Raw genomic sequence first — 24543 nt, 5'->3', positions numbered from 1 at the left:
CCATGACCCACTCAAATTGTCACGATTGACTTAGAATCCAACCTAAAACTTAGGCAGCGTCCGGGACTTGGGTCATTGATGGTTTACTGCGGATGGGGGGGGGGGGGAGGCCTACCTGCCTCCGGCTTGGGAAGGTCTACCAACATGTACATATGCTAGACGAAGCATAATAATGTCTTTTTTATGTTGGGGGTAAAGCCTATCAGCCTCTGGAGGGGGCTATTATAAGGCCTATCAGCCTCTGGAGGGGCTATTATAAGGCCTATCAGCCTCTGGAGGGGTTATTATAAGGCCTATCAGCCTCTGGCGGGGGTTATTATAAGGCCTATCAGCCTCTGGAAGGGCTATTATAAGGCCTATCAGCCTTTGGAGGGGGCTATTATAAGGCCTATCAGCCTCTGGAGGGGGCTATTATAAGGCCTATCAGCCTCTGGAAGGGCTATTATAAGGCCTATCAGCCTCTGGAGGGGGCTATTATAAGGCTTATCAGCCTCTGGAAGGGCTATTATAAGGCCTATCAGCCTCTGGAGGGGGCTATTATAAGGCCTATCAGCCTCTGGAGGGGGCTATTATAAGGCCTATCAGCCTCTGGAGGGGGCTATTATAAGGCCTATCAGCCTCTGGAGGGGCTATTATAAGGCCTATCAGCCTCTGGAGGGGCTATTATAAGGCCTATCAGCCTCTGGAGGGGCTATTATAAGGCCTATCAGCCTCTGGAGGGGCTATTATAAGGCCTATCAGCCTCTGGAGGGGCTATTATAAGGCCTATCAGCCTCTGGAGGGGGCTATTATAAGGCCTATCAGCCTCTGGAGGGGCTATTATAAGGCCTATCAGCCTCTGGAGGGGGCTATTATAAGGCTTATCAGCCTCTGGAAGGGCTATTATAAGGCCTATCAGCCTCTGGAGGGGGCTATTATAAGGCCTATCAGCCTCTGGAGGGTTATTAAGGTTACCATAACAGTTTGCTGACCAACCAGAAAGTATACCTTCGTCCTAAAATATTGTCCAGGAGTAAAGTGTATATCTGGTGTATATCAGTGCATATACACACAGAGATTATATAAACACGTATCTGTGTGTCTCATATAATGTGCATATGTTCCAAGTCTAAGATGATATAGACCACTTATAGCCTCAGTTCACCCGAGGGATACCTGATCAACCAGGCTGTGACTCGTACGTCAGGCTGCGAGCAGCCGCGTCCAACAGCCTGGTTGATCAGTCCGGCAACCAGGAGGCCTGGTCGACGACCGGGCCGCGGGGACGCTAAGCCCCGGAAGCACCTCAAGGTAACCTCAAGGTAAGGAGGGCGGTGAATACAAGCAATTGACAATGCAGGTGAGGAGTCACAATAACGTGGCTAAAGTAAGTTGACCAGACCACACACACTAGAAGGTGAAGGGACGACGACGTTTCGGTCCGTCCTGGACCATGGACGACGACGTTTCGGTCCGTCCTGGACCATTCTCGAGTCGATTGTGCCTCGATCAAGACTTGACAATCGTCAAGGAATTGACAACGTTTTGGTCTGTCCCGGATTATCACATTACCGTTTTCAGTGTTGTTAGTTCCAGGCATGAGTCAATACTGAGGGTCTGGGAGGATTGTTGTTGTTGCTGTGTTGAGATTTCTCCAAAGCTGATGTGTACTCATCTAGGTGTGCTTACGGGGGTTGAGCTCTGGCTCTTTGGTCCCGGCTCTCAACTGTCAATCAACTGGTGTACAGATTCCTGAGCCTACTGGGCTTTATCATATCTACATTTGAAACTGTGTATGGAGGCAGCCTCCACCACATCACTGCCTAATGCATTCCATTTATTAACTACTCTGACAGTGACAAAATTCTTTCTAACGTCTCTGTGGCTCATTTGGGTACTCAGTTTCCACCTGTGTCCCCTTGTTCGTGTCGTTTTGAAGGTGAGATCTCCATGCTTGGAGACGGTAGAGCAGATGTGGGCACACTGCAGGCACTTGTACCTCTTTATTGTCAACCTTTACTGTCTCCAACTAGTTTAATATACCAGAATGACTTCCTCGCCTGCACGAAAATAATAATATAAATGATCAGTCATAATAAATCAAAGTAGTCCCCCCCCCTCCATCCCTCCCTCGGCCAAAGAAAACGAGAATATCAGGGCAAACTTCACTCCAATAGCGAGACACTTCGAAATTCGGAGAAAATATTCAGAAACTCGAGTCGGATATCCCTCGCCGGCTTCATATTGGCGTGCTCAGCAAACAACATGACTCTGCATTGGAGCGTCTCACTGGCTCAGTCATGCAGGCTCGTCTCAGCGTAGCATGAGCTGCGACTCGCAGGAGCACCGCTCCTGTGCCAGGTAAGTCCACTATGGGCTCACCATAGCCCGTGCTACTTGCCCCGCTCCTGTGCCAGGTAAGTCCACTATGGGCTCACCATAGCCCGTGCTACTTGCCCCGCTCCTGTGCCAGGTAAGTCCACTATGGGCTCACCATAGCCCGTGCTACTTGCCCCGCTCCTGTGCCAGGTAAGTCCACTATGGGCTCACCATAGCCCGTGCTACTTGCCCCGCTCCTGTGCCAGGTAAGTCCACTACGAGCTCACCATAGCCCGTGCTACTTGCCCCGCTCCTGTGCCAGGTAAGTCCACTACGGGCTCAACATAGCCCGTGCTACTTGCCCCGCTCTTGTGCCAGGTAAGTCCACTACGGGCTCACCATAGCCCGTGCTACTTGGAACTTGTTCCTAGTAGCTGAATCTATAACAACAATCCGACTCGCTGGAGACATGTTGTGGAGGCCACGACCCTCCTAGTCCTAGCACGGAGACACAGTCCTCCCCCTAACACCTAATTCGGATTTTTTTTCGATTTTGCTGATGGTTCAAGGTGGTATGTTTTGGGTGCAGCTTCAAGCTTTTAAACACTACCTTAAAGAGCTTCAATCATAAACTTGTCCACATAATTCGTTTTCTTGATCCGGAACCTGAATATTATATATATTTATATTTATAAAGGAAACGTGCCCAACCACTTCTGTCTTTCTGTCCCGCCGGGAATTCGAACCCGGGATCCCAGACTGTGGGTCAAGAGCGAAGCTACGAGCCAAACCCCCCCCAAAAAAAATCCCAAAACGTAACTTGTAGCATGGTGGTCTACGTCCTCGACTGGCAATCGAGGGCCCCAAGTTCATCAGTCCTCCGCGCGGGCCAGAAACCGAGGGATACGTTACCTTTCACCTAATGCACCTATTCACCTACCAGTAAAATAAGTCCCTGGGGGTTTGGACAAGTGTTGAAGGGGTTACATCCTCAGGAACGTGGGGAGGTTAGCCTTCCGGAGGATAAGCATAATTACAGGCTTCCTGTCCCCGACAGGACAAAAGGACACAGTCATTTAGTACCAATAGTACCAGTGAGGGTGCTGGAGACCCACACGGCTTACGGAACAACCCCCCCCCCATCCATCCATCTGCTTCATATCGGGCTCTAATCCTATTACAGAGGATCCAACGCCTCTCCTGCCTGGAGACGAGACCTCCAACTCTATCCAAGAACAACTTTGGCGACTTAATGTGTATGTGTGTGTGTGTGTGTGTGTGTGTGTGTGTGTGTGTGTGTGTGTGTGTGTGTGTGTGTGTGTGTGTGTGTGTGTGTGTGTGTGTGTGTGTGTGTAATTACCTAAGTTTAATTACCTAAGTATAGTTACAGGATGAGAGCTACGCTTGTGGTGTCCCGTCTTCCCAGCACTCTTTGTCATATAATGCTTTGAGACTGATGTGTGTGTGTGTGTGTGTGTGTGTGTGTGTGTGTGTGTGTGTGTGTGTGTGTGTGTGTGTGTGTGTGTGTGTGTGTGTGTGTGTGTGTGTGTGCTGAAAAGGGATTACATACGAGGTTACCAGACGGGAACTAGTGAGAGAGATGAAAAGGAGACGATGAGAAGGGGAAGGAACAGTCTGAGAGTTACCTGGGACTGACTGTGATGTACTCTGAAGCCTATCGCCAAATGCTCACATATAAGCGTTCCATTTCTGGTATTTCTACCGTTACCCTTACTACTCTAATCCAGCCATTATCACCGGCACCTGTCCTCTCTCTCTCTCTCCCACAGTCCCCTCCCATGGTCCTCTCCCTTCCATGTTTTTTTTTTTGCTCTTCAATGCCACTTTTTTAAGTGAAATATTTCAAAAGTTGGACTTGCCTGTTTGCCTACGTCCCCTCGTGTGTGTAGCCTTTCCCCCTCCTTCCTATATTCCTGTCTTCCTGTCTTCCTCCTATTAGCCTCCTCCGTCAGTGTAGGTATATATTTACGGGCTATTCATGCCCGTGCCGCCTCCTGGTTGGCTTAATCAGCGTAGGTATGGACCTAGCCTGACCTTCCAGTATACACGTGACCTAGTCTGACCTTTCAGCAAGCACCCACGCTCCACAATTTTAATATGGACAATTAGGGCCATTCAAGGGGGGTAATTAACGCAGGCAGTTTAGTTCCTAAACATGGGGCCAATTTACCAGTGAACACTAAATAGTTCTGTAGTTAGCTTGCTGTTATTCTACATATTTCCTTATTAGATGGGCTACCCGGCGGTGCCCGAGTCTCTTCCTTTACTTTAATACACTTTATGTAGGGCATACGTAAATATGTGTATGTATGTATTTACGTATGTAGGTTAGCTTAGCATTTTAAAAGCACCGAATCACCTTCTGTGGTTGAGTGTTCAATAAACCCTTGAACTATATATTTAACACTTCTCTAACCCTGTCCATGGAGGACAGAAGAAAATGTATATATGCTGGTTAGCATTGTAACTGTGTGGCCACGTCTGTGGTAGAAAATAATAAAAAAAACTTTCTTCGCCTGCCCACATGTGCCCTGCCCTTACCTCTCGTTCACTCCTGCCCCCACACACTCTCGTTCACTCCTGCCCCCACACACTCTCGTTCACTCCTGCCCCCACACACTCTCGTTCACTCCTGCCCCCACACACTCTCGTTCACTCCTGCCCCCACACACTCTCGTTCCCTCCTGCCCCCACACACTCTCGTTCACTCCTGCCCCCACACACTCTCGTTCACTCCTGCCCCCACACACTCTCGTTCATTCCTGCCCCCACACACTCTCGTTCCCTCCTGCCCCCACACACTCTCGTTCCCTCCTGCCCCCACACACTCTCGTTCACTCCTGCCCCCACACACTCTCGTTCACTCCTGCCCCCACACACTCTCGTTCACTCCTGCCCCCACACACTCTCGTTCCCTCCTGCCCCCACACACTCTCGTTCACTCCTGCCCCCACACACTCTCGTTCACTCCTGCCCCCACACACTCTCGTTCACTCCTGCCCCCACACACTCTCGTTCACTCCTGCCCCCACACACTCTCGTTCACTCCTGCCCCCACACACTCTCGTTCACTCCTGCCCCCACACACTCTCGTTCACTCCTGCCCCCACACACTCTCGTTCACTCCTGCCCCCACACACTCTCGTTCACTCCTGCCCCCACACACTCTCGTTCACTCCTGCCCCCACACACTCTCGTTCACTCCTGCCCCCACACACTCTCGTTCACTCCTGCCCCCCACACACTCTCGTTCACTCCTGCCCCCACACACTCTCGTTCACTCCTGCCCCCACACACTCTCGTTCACTCCTGCCCCCACACACTCTCGTTCACTCCTGCCCCCACACACACTCGTTCACTCCTGCCCCCACACACTCTCGTTCACTCCTGCCCCCACACACTCTCGTTCACTCCTGCCCCCACACACTCTCGTTCACTCCTGCCCCCACACACTCTCGTTCACTCCTGCCCCCACACACTCTCGTTCACTCCTGCCCCCACACACTCTCGTTCACTCCTGCCCCCACACACTCTCGTTCACTCCTGCCCCCACACACTCTCGTTCACTCCTGCCCCCACACACTCTCGTTCACTCCTGCCCCCACACACTCTCGTTCACTCCTGCCCCCACACACTCTCGTTCACTCCTGCCCCCACACACTCTCGTTCACTCCTGCCCCCACACACTCTCGTTCACTCCTGCCCCCACACACTCTCGTTCACTCCTGCCCCCACACACTCTCGTTCACTCCTGCCCCCACACACTCTCGTTCACTCCTGCCCCCACACACTCTCGTACACTCCTGCCCCCACACACTCTCGTTCACTCCTGCCCCCACACACTCTCGTTCACTCCTGCCCCCACACACTCTCGTTCACTCCTGCCCCCACACACTCTCGTTCACTATCAATGTAATCTAACGTTTGTAGCCAGAACGTAAATCTGTCATCTGAACATATGTTTGGAAAATCAATATATTAATTCCCCACCACTTAAACTAATGCTATAGTCTATGGACTATGGAAATGTACTGAACATTTTACATCCTCAGACTTCATGAAGGAAGGGGCGTTGGAATTTCCCCTCCCAGGTCACCCTCTTCTCTCCCTCACTCCCCCTTCTCTCTCCCCTCTCCCACCTCTCTACACTCGTCTCTCCTCTACTTCACAGTCTTCAAACATATTATATACAACCCTTGTATTTCCTTCCGTCTCAGCCAAAACAACCCGAGTGTAACATGTCTCAGGTCCCTGTCTCAACCTGTCATTATACAGTAGAGAATGTTCCTCCGTGTCGTCACGTGACCCCTCGTCTACACTTCCCCTCGGCTCTTTCATCCAATTACGGTCCAGTCTCTGCCCTATTTCCTTACTATATGACCCTAATCCATCTCCCTCGCTCACTATTACAGAGAACGGGTTAACTCTTCTCTTGTCATCACTACACGTCTTCCTCCGTCATTACTGCATTATCACCTGACCCTTCCTCCAGCACCAGTACCTGACCCCCTCCAGCACCACGACCAGACCCCTCCAACACCACGACCAGACCCCTCCAGCACCACGACCAAGATCCAGATTGCTACTCACCTTGGCACTCCTCTGCTTAAGTAGACCTTTGAGGACTGAGAGCGGCTGGTCGCACTTATCCTCCAGGTGGTCGATGGTGAGGGTGAGATCCTTGGGCAGGTGTTCCCTCGGGTAGGTGAAGTGGAAGGTCACCTTCTCCCCCAGGAAGGGGAAGCAGGCCACCAGGTAGGTGAGGTAGGCGCGGGCGATGGCGTACTCCACATCCGGAGTGAACACCGCCACCGACATGGGCGCCCGCCAATACCTCGCCACCTGCAGGGAGCCACGACGCACATGTTATCGCAAGTGTTGGTCATGCTCAGGTGTTGGGAAGGACGAGGAGGAAGTGGGAAAACTATGTTGACCAAGCGATGAGTTACAACAACGTGGCTGAATGCAGGGGGATAAGTCACAATAACGTGGCTAAAGTATGTTGACCAGACCACACACTAGAAGGTGAAGGGACGACGACGTTTCGGTCCGTCCTGGACCATTCTCAAGTCGATTTCCAGAACGGACCGAAACGTCGTCGTCGTCCCTTCACCTTCTAGTGTGTGATCTGGTCAACGTGGCTGAAGTATGTTGACCAATCCACACACTAGCAAATGAAGCGACGACGACGTTTTGGTCCGTCCTGGACCATTCTCGACAATCGACTTGAGACTGGTCCAGGACGGACCGAAACGTCGTCGTCGCTTCACTTTCTAGTGTGTACTTTGATCAACACATTCCAGCCACGTTATCGCGACTCCTCGTCTGCACAAGGAAAAACTATCATTGCAATACGGGTCTGAAAATTGTTGGTGGAACCCGGACAGAACGCCGGTAGAAAATGGAAAAATATTACTGGAACCTGGAAGGAGAAAAAAAAAGATTATTTTAGGTTTTAACCTGGAATAAAATTGGAGGAACAGGTTGAGAATATTGTCTTGAATCTGAGAAGAACATTACTGGAAGGTGTCATAGAATTACTTTATTTCACCTTTTGGAGGGAAGCCCAACTTGTGTTAACACTTTAAACACCCGTGTTACCCCTTTAAACACCCGTGTTACACCTTTAAACACCCGTGTTACCCCTTTAAACACCAGTGTTACACCTTTAAACACCCGTGTTACCCCTTTAAACACCCGTGTTACCCCTTTAAACACCCGTGTTACACCTTTAAACACCAGTGTTACCCCTTTAAACACCAGTGTTACACCTTTAAACACCAGTGTTACCCCTTTAAACACCCGTGTTACCACTTTAAACTCCCGTGTTACCCCTTTAAACACCAGTGTTACCCCTTTAAACACCCGTGTTACACCTTTAAACACCAGTGTTACCCCTTTAAAAACCCGTGTTACCCGTTTAAACACCCGTGTTACACCTTTAAACACCCGTGTTATCCCTTTAAACACTCGTGTTACACCTTTAAACACCCGTGTTACCCCTTTAAACACCCGTGTTATCCCTTTAAACACCCGTGTTACCCCCTTTAAACACCCGTATTACTCCTTTAAACACCCGTGTTAACCCTTTAAACACTTGTGTTACCGTCCAGTCTCACCACCGGGCTGTGGTGGGTATGTGGGCCTGCGGGCCGCTCCAAGCAACAGCCTGGTGGACCAAACTCTCACAAGTCAAGCCTGGCCTCGGGCCGGGCTTGAGGAGTAGAAGAACTCCCAGAACCCCATCAACCAGGTATCAACCACGTACCTGTAAAATTTCTGTAAAGGTGTGATGGGGCTGCGTCAAGTGAGGTGGGACTGAGTTAAAGTAACTTGGGGTCTCCTAACAGGTAACTGGCCATATGACAGGTAAATGTAATTACTTAATGAGTAATTCTCTTGCACTCGTCCACCTGTCGCATCATATCCGGGTCCCGTTAGCTCTGCTCCTTTACTAACTTGGGGTTATGGGTAGAGGACGTGGTGACGGCCATGATGAGAGGGAGGGAGACATGATTACCACATGCGAAATTGATGAACAGTTGTGAGGCGGGACCAAAGAGCCAGAACTCAACCCCCCTGCCAGCACAATGAGGTGAGTATGCACCCCTGTACGACAGCCCGCCCCCTTGCCCCTCTATCTAGACAAAATGGACAACAGAATCCATATTATATATTCTTGTGAGTATATCAGTATCTTTTATCTCGTGATCACTGCCTCTCTTAACGTTAGCTGTCTACATATGTTAAGGTGAGAGGACCCTTTGTGACAATGTAAGGTGTTTGTTGTTAAAGATTCGCTACCTAGAACAAAACGTCTCAAGTAGCACGGGCTATGGTGAGCCCGAAGATGATGACCCACAATGTAAGAGGAAGGAAGGATGTCGGCGCAAAAATAAGACAGAAACACGGAATAGAAGAAGCGATAATAATAAAAAAAAAAGGCGAAGCAGTCAAAGGCAAGGAGAAACAAGGGGGAACACATAGAGGTCATCAACAGTCTAATTAATTCACAAATTCGAGAGGGGTCGATCGGCAATTAGTGAAAACCGCTGCCCTGATCAAGGGGTTAACTGCGCCTCACATTCTAACGAGATCAAGTTCGTCACTGGTCCTTCCTCCAGAGTAATTAGCACGCTAATGACCTTGTTATTTTACGCTTCATCCCGTTATACAAGATTTATTGAACGACGGGGAATTGTGGAATCAAAGCATGAGAGAGAGAGAGAGAGAGAGAGAGAGAGAGAGAGAGAGAGAGAGAGAGAGAGAGAGAGAGAGAGAGAGAGAGAGAGAGAGAGAGAGAGAGAGCGTCGCCTCTCACAGTGACGTATCGTACCGTTCCACATGAGGATGAGTCTGTCTCTTGACGTCTCCTACTCTGAGGCACTTGTCCATGCTCTCTTGCACTCTCATACGGCTTTCCTCGCCCCCTCTTATACTCTCTCTCTCTCTCTCTCTCTCTCTCCCTCTCTCTCTCTCTCTCTCTCTCTCTCTCTCTCTCTCTCTCTCTCTCTCTCTCTCTCCCTCCCTCTCTCTCCTACACTTGATAAAGTGTTCAAATCCCTACCCTAAACCCATCAGTAATCTACCAAACGTCTCAATACTCGCGCCCCATTAATCTCTCTCACCGCCTGCCCTCCATCTCTTCTGAGTCTCTCTCCTCTCTTTAGTATCTTCCCTCTATAGTCTCTTCCCTCTATAGTCTCTCCCCCTCTATAGTCTATTCCCTCTATAGTCTCTCTCCACATACTTGAAAATATTATCTAATCTTTTCAAGGAATTTTTAGTTGAATTTTCGTGTATGTGTTCTGATAGTATTACCAGCGGAGGTCCTCCTAATGTATGTCTGTATATCTATCAATACAAGAGATTGTCTGCCCCGGTCAGGAGGCCAGGTGCTTGGGCTAGTTTCTCCCTAAACTCTTCAAAACGATGGTGGTCTGAATGAGTCATATATGATGATCGGGGTCGGTCACAGTGCCTCCCTTTAGGAAATGTCGCCACCGACAATGACCCCCAACCCCCTTTCTCCAACCCCTGCAATTTTGAAAACATCTAAAATCGGATATTTGCTTTCTGTTGAGTTTTTGAGCAGTTTTTAATCTTTTTGTGATGTTACGTTTTCTGAGAGAGAGAGAGAGAGAGAGAGAGAGAGAGAGAGAGAGAGAGAGAGAGAGAGAGAGAGAGAGAGAGAGAGAGAGAGAGAGAGAGAGAGAGAGGAGGGGGATGGTTCTTGTAAGTAATTATCAACAGAATGTCTTACATTATTGTTATATGTACTGTTATATCTTTATTAGTTCTCTTGTCACTTGTGATTTTTTTTAGAAATCATTAAATCGTTGTCTTTATTAACAAATACTTAAAAATATATATTTTAACTTTGCTACGTATTAAAGTATACGTGAAGGAGAACATGGGGCAGTAGACCTTAAGAGGAAACTTTAAATCACTGGCGCCTTAAGATCCTAAAACACAATATATTTCCACTTAACACTAATAACTACCTTCCTCCGTTAAAACATTACACATCTCTAATGTTAAGGACCTTAAACCATCGAATATCTTAAAAGACTTTACCGTCCTAAACTTCATTGTCTCCTAAGACAGGTCATCCCCCCTTTGCTCCAGCTGGACGTTGTAGGAGCTTCAGCGGCTCATTAACGCAGACAAACCCTTAAAGACACAATTCTAACCATTTACCGAGGTAGCTAGTAATTGTTTACTGTTGATTAGTGCCCCCTAAAAGGATTCTAGTTGATAACGGAGTTATAATTACATAACATTCCTGTAATCCTTACCAGGTGTTCAGTAACCATATTATTAAGTCAAAATCATTTTTTTTCCAGTTTTCACGGGAGACATCTCCCGTCACGCAGGGTGCAGTCGCACCTCCACAGATCTCCAGTATCAGCTATTGATACTGGTAATGACTCAAAAGGGCCACCACTTACGGGCTATTCATGCCCGTGCCACCTTTTGGGTGGCTTAATCTTCATCAATCATCAATCAATCAACTCCTCGGTGTATTTACCTCGACCTATAACAACATACTTGCTAATTGAACCTTCTCCAGGCCAACCTTTATTCAGTTCTCCATATCCTCAACCATTATTATTCCACCCTGTGTAAGAGTCTATTACTTAGGGTCTTCCGCTCTGTCCGTCACCCTCCACTGCTGCCATAATAGCCAATCACAGACGTGATTTGTTTTTCCATTAGCCTTCCAAACCTTCACGACGTCACTCACTCATCTGTTATGTTATTTTCTGTGTCATTATCGAGCGTAAATGACAAGAATATACACAAGGACGAATAACGGACGCACGAACATAGAGCTAATTACAAAATCAATGAAGGATATCAGTAATAAATGACTATCAATAACAAATTAAATGAGTATCAATAACAAACGGACATCAACAAAAGAGCATCAACCACAAAACAGCATCAACAAAAGAACATCAACAAAAGAACATCAACAAAAGAACATCAACAAAAGAACATCAACAAAAGAACATCAACAAAAGAGCATCAACAAAAGAACATCAACAAAAGAACATCAACAAAAGAGCATCAACAAAAGAACATCAACAAAAGAACATCAACAAAAGAACATCAACAAAAGAACATCAACAAAAGAACATCAACAAAAGAACATCAACAAAAGAACATCAACAAAAGAACATCAACAAAAGAACATCAACCACAAAAGAACATCAACAAAAGAACATCAACAAAAGAACATCAACCACAAAAGAACATCAACAAAAGAACATCAACAAAAGAACATCAACAAAAGAACATCAACCACAAAAGAACATCAACAAAAGAACATCAACAAAAGAACATCAACCAAAGAGCATCAACAACAAAAGCATCAACCACAAAAGCATCAACCACAAAAGCATCAACCACAAAAGCATCAACCAAACAGCATCAACCACAAAAGCATCAACCACAAAAGCATCAACCACAAAAGCATCAACAACAAAAGCATCAACCACAAAAGCATCAACCAAACAGCATCAACCACAAAAGCATCAACCAAACAGCATCAACCACAAAAGCATCAACCAAACAGCATCAACCACAAAAGCATCAACCAAACAGCATCAACCACAAAACAGCATCAACCACAAGAGAACATCAACAAACAGCATCAACAACAAAACATATGGGGGTGAACAAACCCAATATTCCAATACCAGACACAATACCACTAACACTCTCACGAACCACTAAACCAAATTATATTCCTCAACACATAAGCAACTACAAATGTCGTTCCCAAATTATTTCTGCAGTTTATGCTGGCCATTTTCCGCGTCATTTCATCCCAAATGATTTTATCTATAGAAATTGTGAAATATTAAAAGGTCTTGTAAGCGACTATTTTACAAGTTGAAAGAAATTTTGTTTACAAAGAACTCGCTTGTGATTGGTTGGAAAATCCTTGCCTGGTGATTGGCTGGAATCCAGCCTCACAAACTGGATATGGGGGTGAAAGCAGCTTCCTGATTGGTTGACTGGATGTTGATTTCCTATTGGAGGAATGGTTTAAACAACTAGTGTCTTGGCTGTGTATGAAATATTTTATGCAGTAAAGAAACATATATAACTATCCTAATAATATTTGATAAGCCTATTGGTAGTATTTGTTATTATTATTTTCTTTTATTATTATTAAACATTGCATATTCATTTGCATCATATTGCATTTTGTTGCCATGAGTCCGTGTGTAAAGTGACGAGGCTCTGGTGTGCCTGTACGAGGCTAACTTACTGCAGTATTCAATAAATGTATGAATGCAAATCCCTTCACACAAGGGATATCACACACACACACACACACACACACACACACACACACACACACACACACACACACACACACACACACACACAACTTTCGCAAACAGAGTGGTAGACGGTTGGAACAAGTTAGGGGAGAAGGTGGTGGAGGCCAAGACCGTCAGTAGTTTCAAAGCGTCATATGACAAAGAGTACTGGGAAGACGGGACACCACGAGCGTAGCTCTCATCCTGTAACTACACTTAGGTAATTACACACACACACACACACACAAAAGGATTCCCCACTTCTCTGTGTATTTTCACTAAGTTTATTTAGTCTTTTTTTAATTAGTTAATTATCTGGGGAAAGCGCCAAGCCATTACGACTATACAGCATTTGGAATGGGGGGTCAGGATAAGGATTTGGGACGGGACAGGGGGGGGGGAGGGGAAGGAATGGTGTCCAACCACTTGGACGGTCGGGGATTGAATGCCGACCTGCATGAAGCGAGAAGCAAACGTTTGTGCACATAGCAAACGAGATTTAAGTCACAGTGGTAAATCGCAGTGTACAGGATGGAGGAACTCTCACTTTATGAGGCGTTAACAGACTTTTAAGTGCTTCTTCAGGGCTGTTGTCAAGGCACAGCCGCCTAGCTGTGGTGGCGTCTCCTGGCTGTTTTGGTGTCTCCTGGCTGTGGTGGTGTCTCCTGGCTGAGGTGGTGGTGTCTCCCAGCTGTGGTGGTGTCTCCTGGCTGTGGTGGCATCAGCCAGTTACAGCGGTGTCACTCCTGGCGGTAACTTTACCTAGTTGTGCAGATTAGCAATAATTGAAGAGGTGGAAATGGAAGCGGGAGGTCCGGAACGCAATGACGTGAGTGAACACGGGAACGGGGTCAAGCTTCCGGCCAGGAATATAAAATCCCTCTGTTTTTTTTTTCTCTTCGCTAGCTACATTGTTCCTTGTTACTTATTAATGGCTATTGGCAAAGGCAGCACATTTCCAAGGGCGCTGCTTCTCTATGTGAACTACTAGCAGGCATCCGTCAGTCTCAGGAGACTATGGAGTTGCGCTCTGGTTGTCGGTCAGGTTTGAACATAGCACTTCATTTTCGGGAGTGCCTCGACTCCTGGTATAGAGGGGAAAGTGATGAGGTTTGCGTCACTTAACTGTGGTCTCCAAGTCTTCCTGTGGTCGTCGGCGTCTTGCTGCGGTGGTGGAGGAGGAAGACGCTATGGCAATAGTGTCACATAGATAAAGTGGTCACTTAACTTTGGTGGCGATAAGTCACAATAACATGGCAAAAGTAATTTGACCAGACCACACACTAGAAGGTGAAGGGACGATGACGTTTCGGTCTGTCCTGGACTATTCACAATCGACTTGAGAATGGTCCAGGACGGACCGAAACGTCGTCGTCCCTTCACTTTCTAGTGTGTAGTCTGGTCAACTTAACTATGGTGGTGGTGGTGACCTCACCATGGTGGTGGTGGTGACGCCCCGGTGTGGCGGCCTGGGTGTCCGCTAACACGGAGAGCACTATAGGCTACACCATATTTAGGCTGTATTCTCACAGTGGCGTACAGTGCACGCCGCTTACCACCTCACCATTGTACCCACCTACACGCGCCCACGGTCACTCGGTAACACCAAGGTTACGTTGGTCCTTAAACACTTACCACGGGCGTCCAGGATACAATCTGTTTGTGCTTCTCAAAAAATACATTATTACGTGTACTCACCTAATTGTACTCGCCTAATTGTGCTTGCGGGGATTGAGCTCTGGCTCTTTGGTCCCGCCTCTCAACCGTCAATCAACAGGTGTACAGGTTCCTGAGCCTATTGGACTCTATCATATCTACACTTGAAACTGTGTATGGAGTCAGCCTCCACCACATCACTTCCTAATGCATCCCATTTGTCAACCGCTCTGACACTAAAAAAGTGCTTTCTAATATCTCTGTGGCTCATTTGGGCACTCAATTTCCACCTGTGTCCCCTAGTGCGTGTGCCCCCTTGTGTTAAATACCATTTATCTTTATCTACCCTATCAATTCCCTTGAGAATCTTGAATGTGGTGATCATGTCCCCCTAACTCTTCTGTCTTCCAGCGAAGTGAGGTTTAATTCCCGTAGTCTCTCCTCGTAGCTCATACCTCTCAGCTCGGGTACTAGTCTGGTGGCAAACCTTTGACCCTTTTCCAGTTTGATCTTATCCTTGACTAGATATGGACTCCATGCTGGGGCTGCATACTCCAGGATTGGCCTGACATATGTGGTATACAAAGTTCTGAATGATTCCTTACACAAGTTTCTGAATGCCGTTCTTATGTTGGCCAGCCTGGCCAACATAAGTGTGTGTGTGTGTGTGTGTGTGTGTGTGTGTGTGTGTGTGTGTGTGTGTGTGTGTGTGTGTGTGTGTGTGTGTGTGTCTGTGTACTCACCTAGTTGAGCTTGCATTGTCAGTATATGTGAATCTAGCCGAGGCAACAAGCATGTATAATAATGACTGCCTGCCATACTCACCACAATCATTTTGAAATGAAGAATCAAGAATTGTAACATACATTTAGACTTCACCTAAAAAAAAATAAATATATTTCTACCTAGGCGTATCTCCTGATGTGTGCGAGCAGTCATGCCTAACACCACCTTCCAGTGATCAACAGGTTTCGCACTACACACACACACGGCCATCACCAGCGACGTGAACACACCTCTGGTACCACGTACCACGTACCTGCGTTAGCCAGAAGAGTCTGTCCACGGAGGATTGTGTGGCCAGGCACACCGGCGCCACTCTAGAGAGCTTCGGGTACTGGGGCCCTGTGAACACGTGGTCGTGGGTCTTGTAGCGTCTCCGGCCGTCCCATCGGCCCATGACTTCGTCCACCACGAAGCCCGCGCCCATCACTACGCCCGCGTCCTGCGCGCCCTCGTCGTTCTCCGCTCCTGCAGCCGAGTCCGTGTTGATGGCCGCCGAGCGGAGGAAGGCCAGGTACTCGGTGTGGTTGGTGGAGGAGAGGGCGGAGGTCCAGGAGTGTGGCACAGCGTCTGGGATCACCACGCCCCCACACCCGCCGCCCACGCCCACCTCCTCACGCCCGTGCATGAGGCGCAGCGTCAGTAGGATGTTGCTGGTGGTGAGGGCAACGATGCTGAACATCCCCACCCCCCACACCTTGCACAGCATCTGAAACATAAAGAGAGTCAACACACAGTAAGTTGTGGTTGTTTAAGATTTGCTACCTGGGACAAAGTTCCAGGTAGCACGGGCTATGGTGAGCCCGTATCTGTACACAGTGGGTCAGGAAGGCTATTCATCAAGGGTCTGGAGTCATCAATCATGTACGCAACCTGTATATATTTAATCATGGCGGCTTTGTTTTCATTTATTAAACAGTTTACGAGCCTGGAAACACCACAACCCAAGTTTACCATTGCTGTAAACAACCTGGCAACGCTTCGCAGCTCAAACTGTAAATGTCCACATGTCCGCCATGATGGCGGAAGATGTAGAGGTTTCGTTAGTGTTTGATGCCCCCTTGTAAAGGGCTATACTGTATGTCTGTTCTCATGCACTTATAACATTCATGTATGACCTTCCTCCGTCTCTCTGTCATACATAAACACACCTCCCATACACCCCCCCCTCCCATACACCCTCCCTCCCATACACCCTCCCTCCCATACACACAGCCGCGTGGGGGCTCACGGCTGAGCGGACAGCGCTCGAAGGTCGTAGTCCTAACGATCCCCACCGGAGGCGGAAACAAATGGGCAGTTTCTTTCACCCTGACGCACCTGTTCACCTAGCAATAAATAGGTACCTGGGATCTAAGACAGCTGCTACGGGCTACTTCCTGGGGATCTGTACTCACCTATTTGTGCTTGCTGGGGTTGAGCTCTGGCTCTTTGGTCCCGCCTCTCAACTGTCAATCAACTGGTGTACAGATTCCTGAGCCTACTGGGCTCTATCATATCTACATTTGAAACTGTGTATGGAGTCAGCCTCCACCTGTGTGTGTGTGTGTGTGTGTGTGTGTGTGTGTGTGTATGTGTGTGTGTGTGTGTGTGTGTGTGTGTGTGTGTGTGTGTGTGTGTGTGTGTGTGTGTGTGTGTTAGAGAGAAATATATATGTAATACATATAATAGCGTAAAAATAGGTTGCTTAGAAAGGTGGGGTCCAAGAGCTAATAGGTTGATTCTGCAGACGCAAATAGCAAACAGTAAATACATCCCCCCCCCTCCTCAAACAACAGAGCCTTCGCTGACACACTTTTCATTAAATATAGAAAGTTCCCATTCCATAATTTCATTAATATACAATACATTTCACCGCTCAAAAATTTACATACCATTTTAATTTATTGAAAGTTTAATATATGCGCTCCACACAAGGCTCTGCGGCACACTATGCAACCTTAATTATACAGATAATACTTTACAATTTATAATACATATATTTGTATATACATACACACACATGTATAAAGAATTATAAAGCTGCCGAGAGGGAGATGTTGTTGTTATAGATTCAGCTACTCGGAGCAAGTTCCAAGTAGCACGGGCTATGGTGAGCCCGTAACTTACCTGGCACAGGCGCGGGGCAAGTAGCACAGGCTATGGTGAGCCCGTAACTTACCTGGCACAGGCGCGGGGCAAGTAGCACGGGCTATGGTGAGCCCGTAACTTACCTGGCACAGGCGCGGGGCAAGTAGCACGGGCTATGGTGAGCCCGTAACTTACCTGGCACAGGCGCGGGGCAAGTAGCACAGGCTATGGTGAGCCCGTAACTTACCTGGCACAGGAGCGGGGCAAGTAGCACGGGCTATGGTGAGCCCGTAACTTACCTGGCACAGGCGCGGGGCAAGTAGCACAGGCTATGGTGAGCCCGTAACTTACCTGGCACAGGTGCGGGGCAAGTAGCACGGGCTATGGTGAGCCCGTAACTTACCTGGCACAGCGCGAGGGAGAGCGGCGGGCTTTATAATGCTCAGGAATACCTGCCAGGGGCGAGCCAGAGGCCGCTAAACCCTGGCAAGGACTGTATAATACAACACATTGTATATAAAGTGTATGATCGTATTCATCTGACTGACGGGAGAGGAAGAGAGGAACCAGAGACAGATAACACACAGGAAATACAAAAAATGTAATAAACATGGAGATAGAACACAAACACGACAGAAAATGTCCTGTTTAATCCACATTTTACAATGGATTTTTTGTTTTTTGTATTAATTATCAAAAACAATTGACCCGAGACAAGCGCGTGGCAGCTACCACACAGCTTTGATCATATTATTAGCCACAGTCAACAGCCCCTGCTTGCTATATGGCGTACACAACTCTCTAATATAGCAGCGTGTGTGCCGTTATATCGGGGGGGGGGATACTGTTGTATAAAACACTGGGTCATATAGCAGTGTTCCGCCATACCTGGGGGCATACTGTTGTATAAAACACTGGGTCATATAGCAGTGTTCCGCCATACCTGGGGGCATACTGTTGTATAAAACACTGGGTCATATAGCAGTGTTCCGCCATACCTGGGGGCATACTGTTGTATAAAACACTGGGTCATATAGCAGTGTTCCGCCATACCTGGGGGCATACTGTTGTATAAAACACTGGGTCATATAGCAGTGTTCCGCCATACCTGGGGGCATACTGTTGTATAAAATACTGGGTCATATAGCAGTGTTCCGCCATACCTGGGGGCATACTGTTGTATAAAACACTGGGTCATATAGCAGTGTTCCGCCATACCTGGGGGCATACTGTTGTATAAAACACTGGGTCATATAGCAGTGTTCCGCCATACCTGGGGGCATACTGTTGTATAAAACACTGGGTCATATAGCAGTGTTCCGCCATACCTGGGGGCATACTGTTGTATAAAACACTGGGTCATATAGCAGTGTTCCGCCATACCTGGGGGCATACTGTTGTATAAAACACTGGGTCATATAGCAGTGTTCCGCCATACCTGGGGGCATACTGTTGTATAAAACACTGGGTCATATAGCAGTGTTCCGCCATACCTGGGGGCATACTGTTGTATAAAACACTGGGTCATATAGCAGTGTTCCGCCATACCTGGGGGAATACTGTTGTATAAAACACTGGGTCATATAGCAGTGTTCCGCCATACCTGGGGGCATACTGTTGTATAAAATACTGGGTCATATAGCAGTGTTCCGCCATACCTGGGGGCATACTGTTGTATAAAACACTGGGTCATATAGCAGTGTTCCGCCATACCTGGGGGCATACTGTTGTATAAAATACTGGGTCATATAGCAGTGTTCCGCCATACCTGGGGGCATACTGTTGTATAAAACACTGGGTCATATAGCAGTGTTCCGCCATACCTGGGGGCATACTGTTGTATAAAACACTGGGTCATATAGCAGTGTTCCGCCATACCTGGGGGCATACTGTTGTATAAAATACTGGGTCATATAGCAGTGTTCCGCCATACCTGGGGGCATACTGTTGTATAAAATACTGGGTCATATAGCAGTGTTCCGCCATACCTGGGGGCATACTGTTGTATAAAATACTGGGTCATATAGCAGTGTTCCGCCATACCTGGGGGCATACTGTTGTATAAAACACTGGGTTAATATATGGTGGAGGACACAACCTTTTTAACAAGACAACCGACCCGTGATTAGCGAGGTGTCCAGAATTTGTGCCTGGCAAGTTAGTGCGTAGGAAGGAAGGCAGGCAGGCAGGGAGGGAGGCAGGCAGGCAGGCAGGGAGGGAGGCAGGCAGGCAGGCAGGGAGGCAGGCAGGCAGGCAGGCAGGCAGGCAAGTAAGCAGGCAGGCAGGCAAGTAAGCAGGCAAGCAGGCAGGCAGGCAGGCAGGCAGGCAGGCAGGGAGGGAGGCAGGCAGGCAGGCAGGCAGGCAGGCAGGCAAGTGAGCAGGCAAGTGAGCAGGCAAGCAGGCAAGTAAGCAGACAGGCAGGCAAGCAAAAAGTTAGACACAATAACTCAGAATGTTATCAAAAGCCTAAGCTAAATGAACTGGTGAAAAAGTCTTCATCAAAGGGTAACCCAGAGCATCAGTAACAGTGTTCAGAGCCAGCAACACAAAGTCACCTCAAATCCTAAAGTATATTTAATATCAAACCACTTTCTACACGCTCTCAAGTGTCCCCTAAATATATAAAACTCTTAACTGCACTACTAGTCCTGACCTTAAACGCTGCCTAGAGGGGACTTCAACAGAAACAAGAACGGAAAATAATTCGAATATTTTCTTAGATCTCACCCTGCCTGGGTTGGGTTTTTATCTATTTAATCAATAGAAAAAACGGCAAGTTTAAACTACAAAATTCGGTACTGGCTTTTCGAATCTTCATCATTATATATCACTTAAATACATATTTACAATCATTTGATAAATGTATTTAACAATTCAAATACTGTACGTTACTTTTTTTCGTTACCATATTAGGCTCAATAATTTATATACGTTCAGTTATACTCGAAACGCACCGCTTTTTGCTTTTTTTAAAGTGTTGGGTTAATATATATATTATATATTTAGCTATGAACACTCCGCGGTATCATATTTCAAATGTACTTTATATAAGTAAATTAATGCATGGCAACAACGCTGGTCGTAACGCTACATTTGGCGCCAAATTCATCAACTGGTAAAAATGACAACGTAGCACAACGATTTGGCGCCAAAAATTCTAATCCCCCCCCCCCCGCAGCAGGGACGGCGGCGTCCATCTGTCAATATCTCCATCAGCAGGGACGGCGAGAGTCTATCCATCAGCAGGGACGGTGGGCGTCCATCCCTCAATATCCCCAGAAGCAGGGACGGCGAGAGTCTATCCATCAGCAGGGACGGCGGCGTCCATCCCTCAATATCCCCAGAAGCAGGGACGGCGAGAGTCTATCCATCAGCAGGGACGGCGGCGTCCATCCCTCAATATCTCCAGAAGCAGGGACGGCGGCGTCCATCCCTCAATATCTCCAGAAGCAGGGACGGTGGGCGTCCACCCATCAGCAGGGACGGTGGGCGTCCACCCATCAGCAGGGACGGTGGGCGTCCATCCATCAGCAGGGACGGTGGGCGTCCACCCAGCAGCAGGGACGGTGGGCATCCATCCATCAGCAGGGACGGTGGGCGTCCACCCATCAGCAGGGACGGTGGGCGTCCACCCATCAGCAGGGACGGTGGGCGTCCATCCATCAGCAGGGACGGTGGGCGTCCACCCATCAGCAGGGACGGTGGGCGTCCATCCATCAGCAGGGACGGTGGGCGTCCACCCATCAGCAGGGACGGTGGGCGTCCACCCAGCAGCAGGGACGGTGGGCGTCCATCCATCAGCAGGGACGGTGGGCGTCCACCCAGCAGCAGGGACGGTGGGCGTCCACCCATCAGCAGGGACGGTGGGCGTCCACCCATCAGCAGGGACGGTGGGCGTCCACCCAGCAGCAGGGACGGTGGGCGTCCACCCAGCAGCAGGGACGGTGGGCGTCCACCCAGCAGTAGGGACGGTGGGCGTCCACCCAGCAGCAGGGACGGTGGGCGTCCACCCAGCAGCAGGGACGGTGGGCGTCCACCCAGCAGCAGGGACGGTGGGCGTCCACCCAGCAGTAGGGACGGTGGGCGTCCACCCAGCAGCAGGGACGGTGGGCGTCCACCCAGCAGCAGGGACGGTGGGCATCCATCCATCAGTAGGGACGGTGGGCGTCCACCCAGCAGTAGGGACGGTGGGCGTCCACCCAGCAGTAGGGACGTTGGGCGTCCACCCAGCAGTAGGGACGGTGGGCGTCCACCCAGCAGCAGGGACGGTGGGCGTCCATCCATCAACCATCCATTTAAAGTGACGGCAGCATTAACAATTCAGCACAAGACCTCATCTGGGAGAGGGAGACTTGCTTCTCTGGTAAAATACTTTCTTCCACTGTACCCAAAATCATTTTCTCCTGAAGGCCCCTGACGTCAGGTACCAATCGTGATTTTCTCTCGAGAAAAAGAGAAGAAAATGGCTCTCAATAATTTTGGAAGTGTTACACAATTTCCCCAAATGTTCTTGTTTTCAAAAGTAATTACTTTCTCCTTCTGGTCTCACTGCAACTTTTCTCGCAGCATTAAAACTTTCAGCAATTATTTGTTTTCGATATAAAGTTCCAGGAATCACGTGATTTCTATATATAAAGTTCCAGGAATTATTTGTTTTCAGTATGAAGTTCCAGGAATTATTCCATACATTTTAAAAGACAGACAAATTCGGGAATTTCTGACTAGTCTCGATAATCATTAGTAATTATTTATATATCTGTTACAATGCCATTACCTGGGGTCCACCAGGGGTCCTCCAGGGGGTCCACCAGGGGTCCACCAGGGGTCCACCAGGGGGTCCAACCAGAGGGTCCACCAGAGGGGTTCACCAGGGGGTCCACCAGGGGTCCACCAGGATGTCCACCAGGGGTCCATAAGAAGCCAAAGCCTCTCTCTCTCACCCCTAGAGAGGCAACTCCTCACTTCAACATGTTCCCTGATTTCCAAATATTAATAATGAAGACCTTCCTGGAGCCCATCACCATTGCAGACTTCGCCACAACCCCCGCGCCCCTCCCCGCTCCCCGAGCTCCTCAATGCCATCCTCAGGGAGTAGCGGCCTTCAGAATTTAGCGAACATATTATCGAAATGAAATTCGCCGCAGCTGAGAGACCAAGCTCGCGAAACACACACACACAAATATCACTTCGGAATGACTGAAATTCAGGTGAAATTTGAAAGGTCTCGTGTTCATTCAGCGAGATTTGCACAACTATTGGGACAAAATTTGCAGCCGATCTTCTCGAAGCAATTCTCGATTTTAATTGAATTCACAACGTGGATGACAAACTTGGTGAGACTCCTGGAGAAATCTATGATTGGATGGAATTAGCGACGATCAGAGGGGCTATATTCACAATTTATTTTGCAGATGTAAGCCATAATTACACATTTCCGCGCCTTCAGTCATTCATCTAACGAGCCATCCAACCAACCAGTCAAAAGTCTTAAAATCTATCATTCCTTAAACTAATTAATCGTTGTAAAGAAGATATTTAAAAAAGCGTTAGAATAAAGGACACTACAGACGGCTCCTATTGGTTCATACGAGGCAGCTCCTATTGGCCCATACGAGGCAGCTCCTATTGGTTCATACGAGGCAGCTCCTATTGGCCCATACGAGGCAGCTCCTATTGGCCCATACGAGGCAGCTCCTATTGGCCCATACGAGGCAGCTCCTATTCACCAAAGACATTCATATACATGTCTAACCTACGCTTGAAACAATCCAGTGATCCTCCATCTATTATGTGTTATAATGGTAATGTGTTCCACAAAAACAAAAAGAATTCGGTCCATACATGTTTGGAGGCCTGGCCAAACAGGCCAGGTTGGTCCTCAAATTAATGATTTGGGCCGACCCCAAGAGAGTCAGCTGATGCCTCACAGCTGGACAATGTATATTGATGAACGAGGAGCAGAGACCGCCACACAGTATCCTGGTCCGGGCTCACCTTAGCCCGTGCTGCTTGGAACTTTTTGTTCCAGGTAGCGAATCTTAACAACATTATCTTAGTTCATCCAACAGAGCATCTTGGGGAGAGTTGAGGCGCCCGTCTGAGGGTTACTAGATCAGTGTGGGGGTTACGAGTCGAACTGCCGCCGCCCTGCTTCGAAGATTTCTCAAGGGTAGTGGGAAGTGGTGGTGGTTGTTGTAGTGGGTGGTGGTGGTGGGGGGGTGGTAGTGGAGGGAACGGTTTGGCCGTCACCCGGCAGACAGGGGGCCGTAGTTCGAGGCGTGTACCTGCTGGTGTTCTCCAGCCTGGATGGGTGGGTTGTTGTTGTTGTTGTTTCAGATTTAGCTACTCAGAACGAAGTGTCCATGTAGCACGGGCTATGGCGAGCCCGAGATGGGTTGGTAATGGAGGCGCTTACTGTGGTTCAGCCAGGGAGAGGCTGGGATTTAGGGAGGGCGAGAGCTACGGATTAAGCGAGGGAGGAGATGAAGGAAATAGGGATGGGGGATTATAGGGATTAAGGGAGGAGAGAGGCGGGATAAAGGCAAGTGAGAGGAAGGAATTAAGGGAGGAGAGAGCAGGGACCCACAACATGATAGGCAGAAGCGTGGCTACTGACGTCACGGTGTTATCAGGCAATAGAATAACATCTTTTTGACCCCAAAATGCAAATATTTATATTTATGTCGCTCCCATCCCCCCCCTCGCTCCCATTCCACCCCCCCCCGTCCGCTTTCTCACCCCCTTCGCTCCCTTAATTCCCCCCCCCCCCCCCCGCCTCCTCACATAACCAGCCACAAGCCAACATTTTAACAACAGATTTAGGTCACAACCTGGTTGAAGGCATAATTAAATTTTAACTGTGTAATTATAATTTCCT

General features: G+C 48.4%; 1 protein-coding gene across 1 annotated transcript in view; it reads right to left on the bottom strand.

The window, feature by feature from the left end:
• Positions 1–24543, bottom strand: part of LOC123749159 (beta-1,4-glucuronyltransferase 1) — a 68232-nt gene that overhangs the window by 21179 nt on the left and 22510 nt on the right. The window contains exons 2-3 of the mRNA XM_069301050.1: positions 15853–16305; positions 6826–7161 (exon numbers count right to left, since the gene is read on the bottom strand). Of these exons, the coding sequence (XP_069157151.1) occupies positions 6826–7161; positions 15853–16305 (789 nt within the window). The remainder of the gene's footprint in view (positions 1–6825; positions 7162–15852; positions 16306–24543) is intronic.

The sequence above is a fragment of the Procambarus clarkii genome, chromosome 45 (genome assembly GCF_040958095.1).
Source record: "Procambarus clarkii isolate CNS0578487 chromosome 45, FALCON_Pclarkii_2.0, whole genome shotgun sequence".
Classification (NCBI taxonomy): Eukaryota; Metazoa; Arthropoda; class Malacostraca; order Decapoda; family Cambaridae; genus Procambarus; species Procambarus clarkii.
The sequence above is the reverse complement of the archived record's forward strand: the minus strand, read 5'-3'. Positions and strand labels throughout refer to the sequence as shown.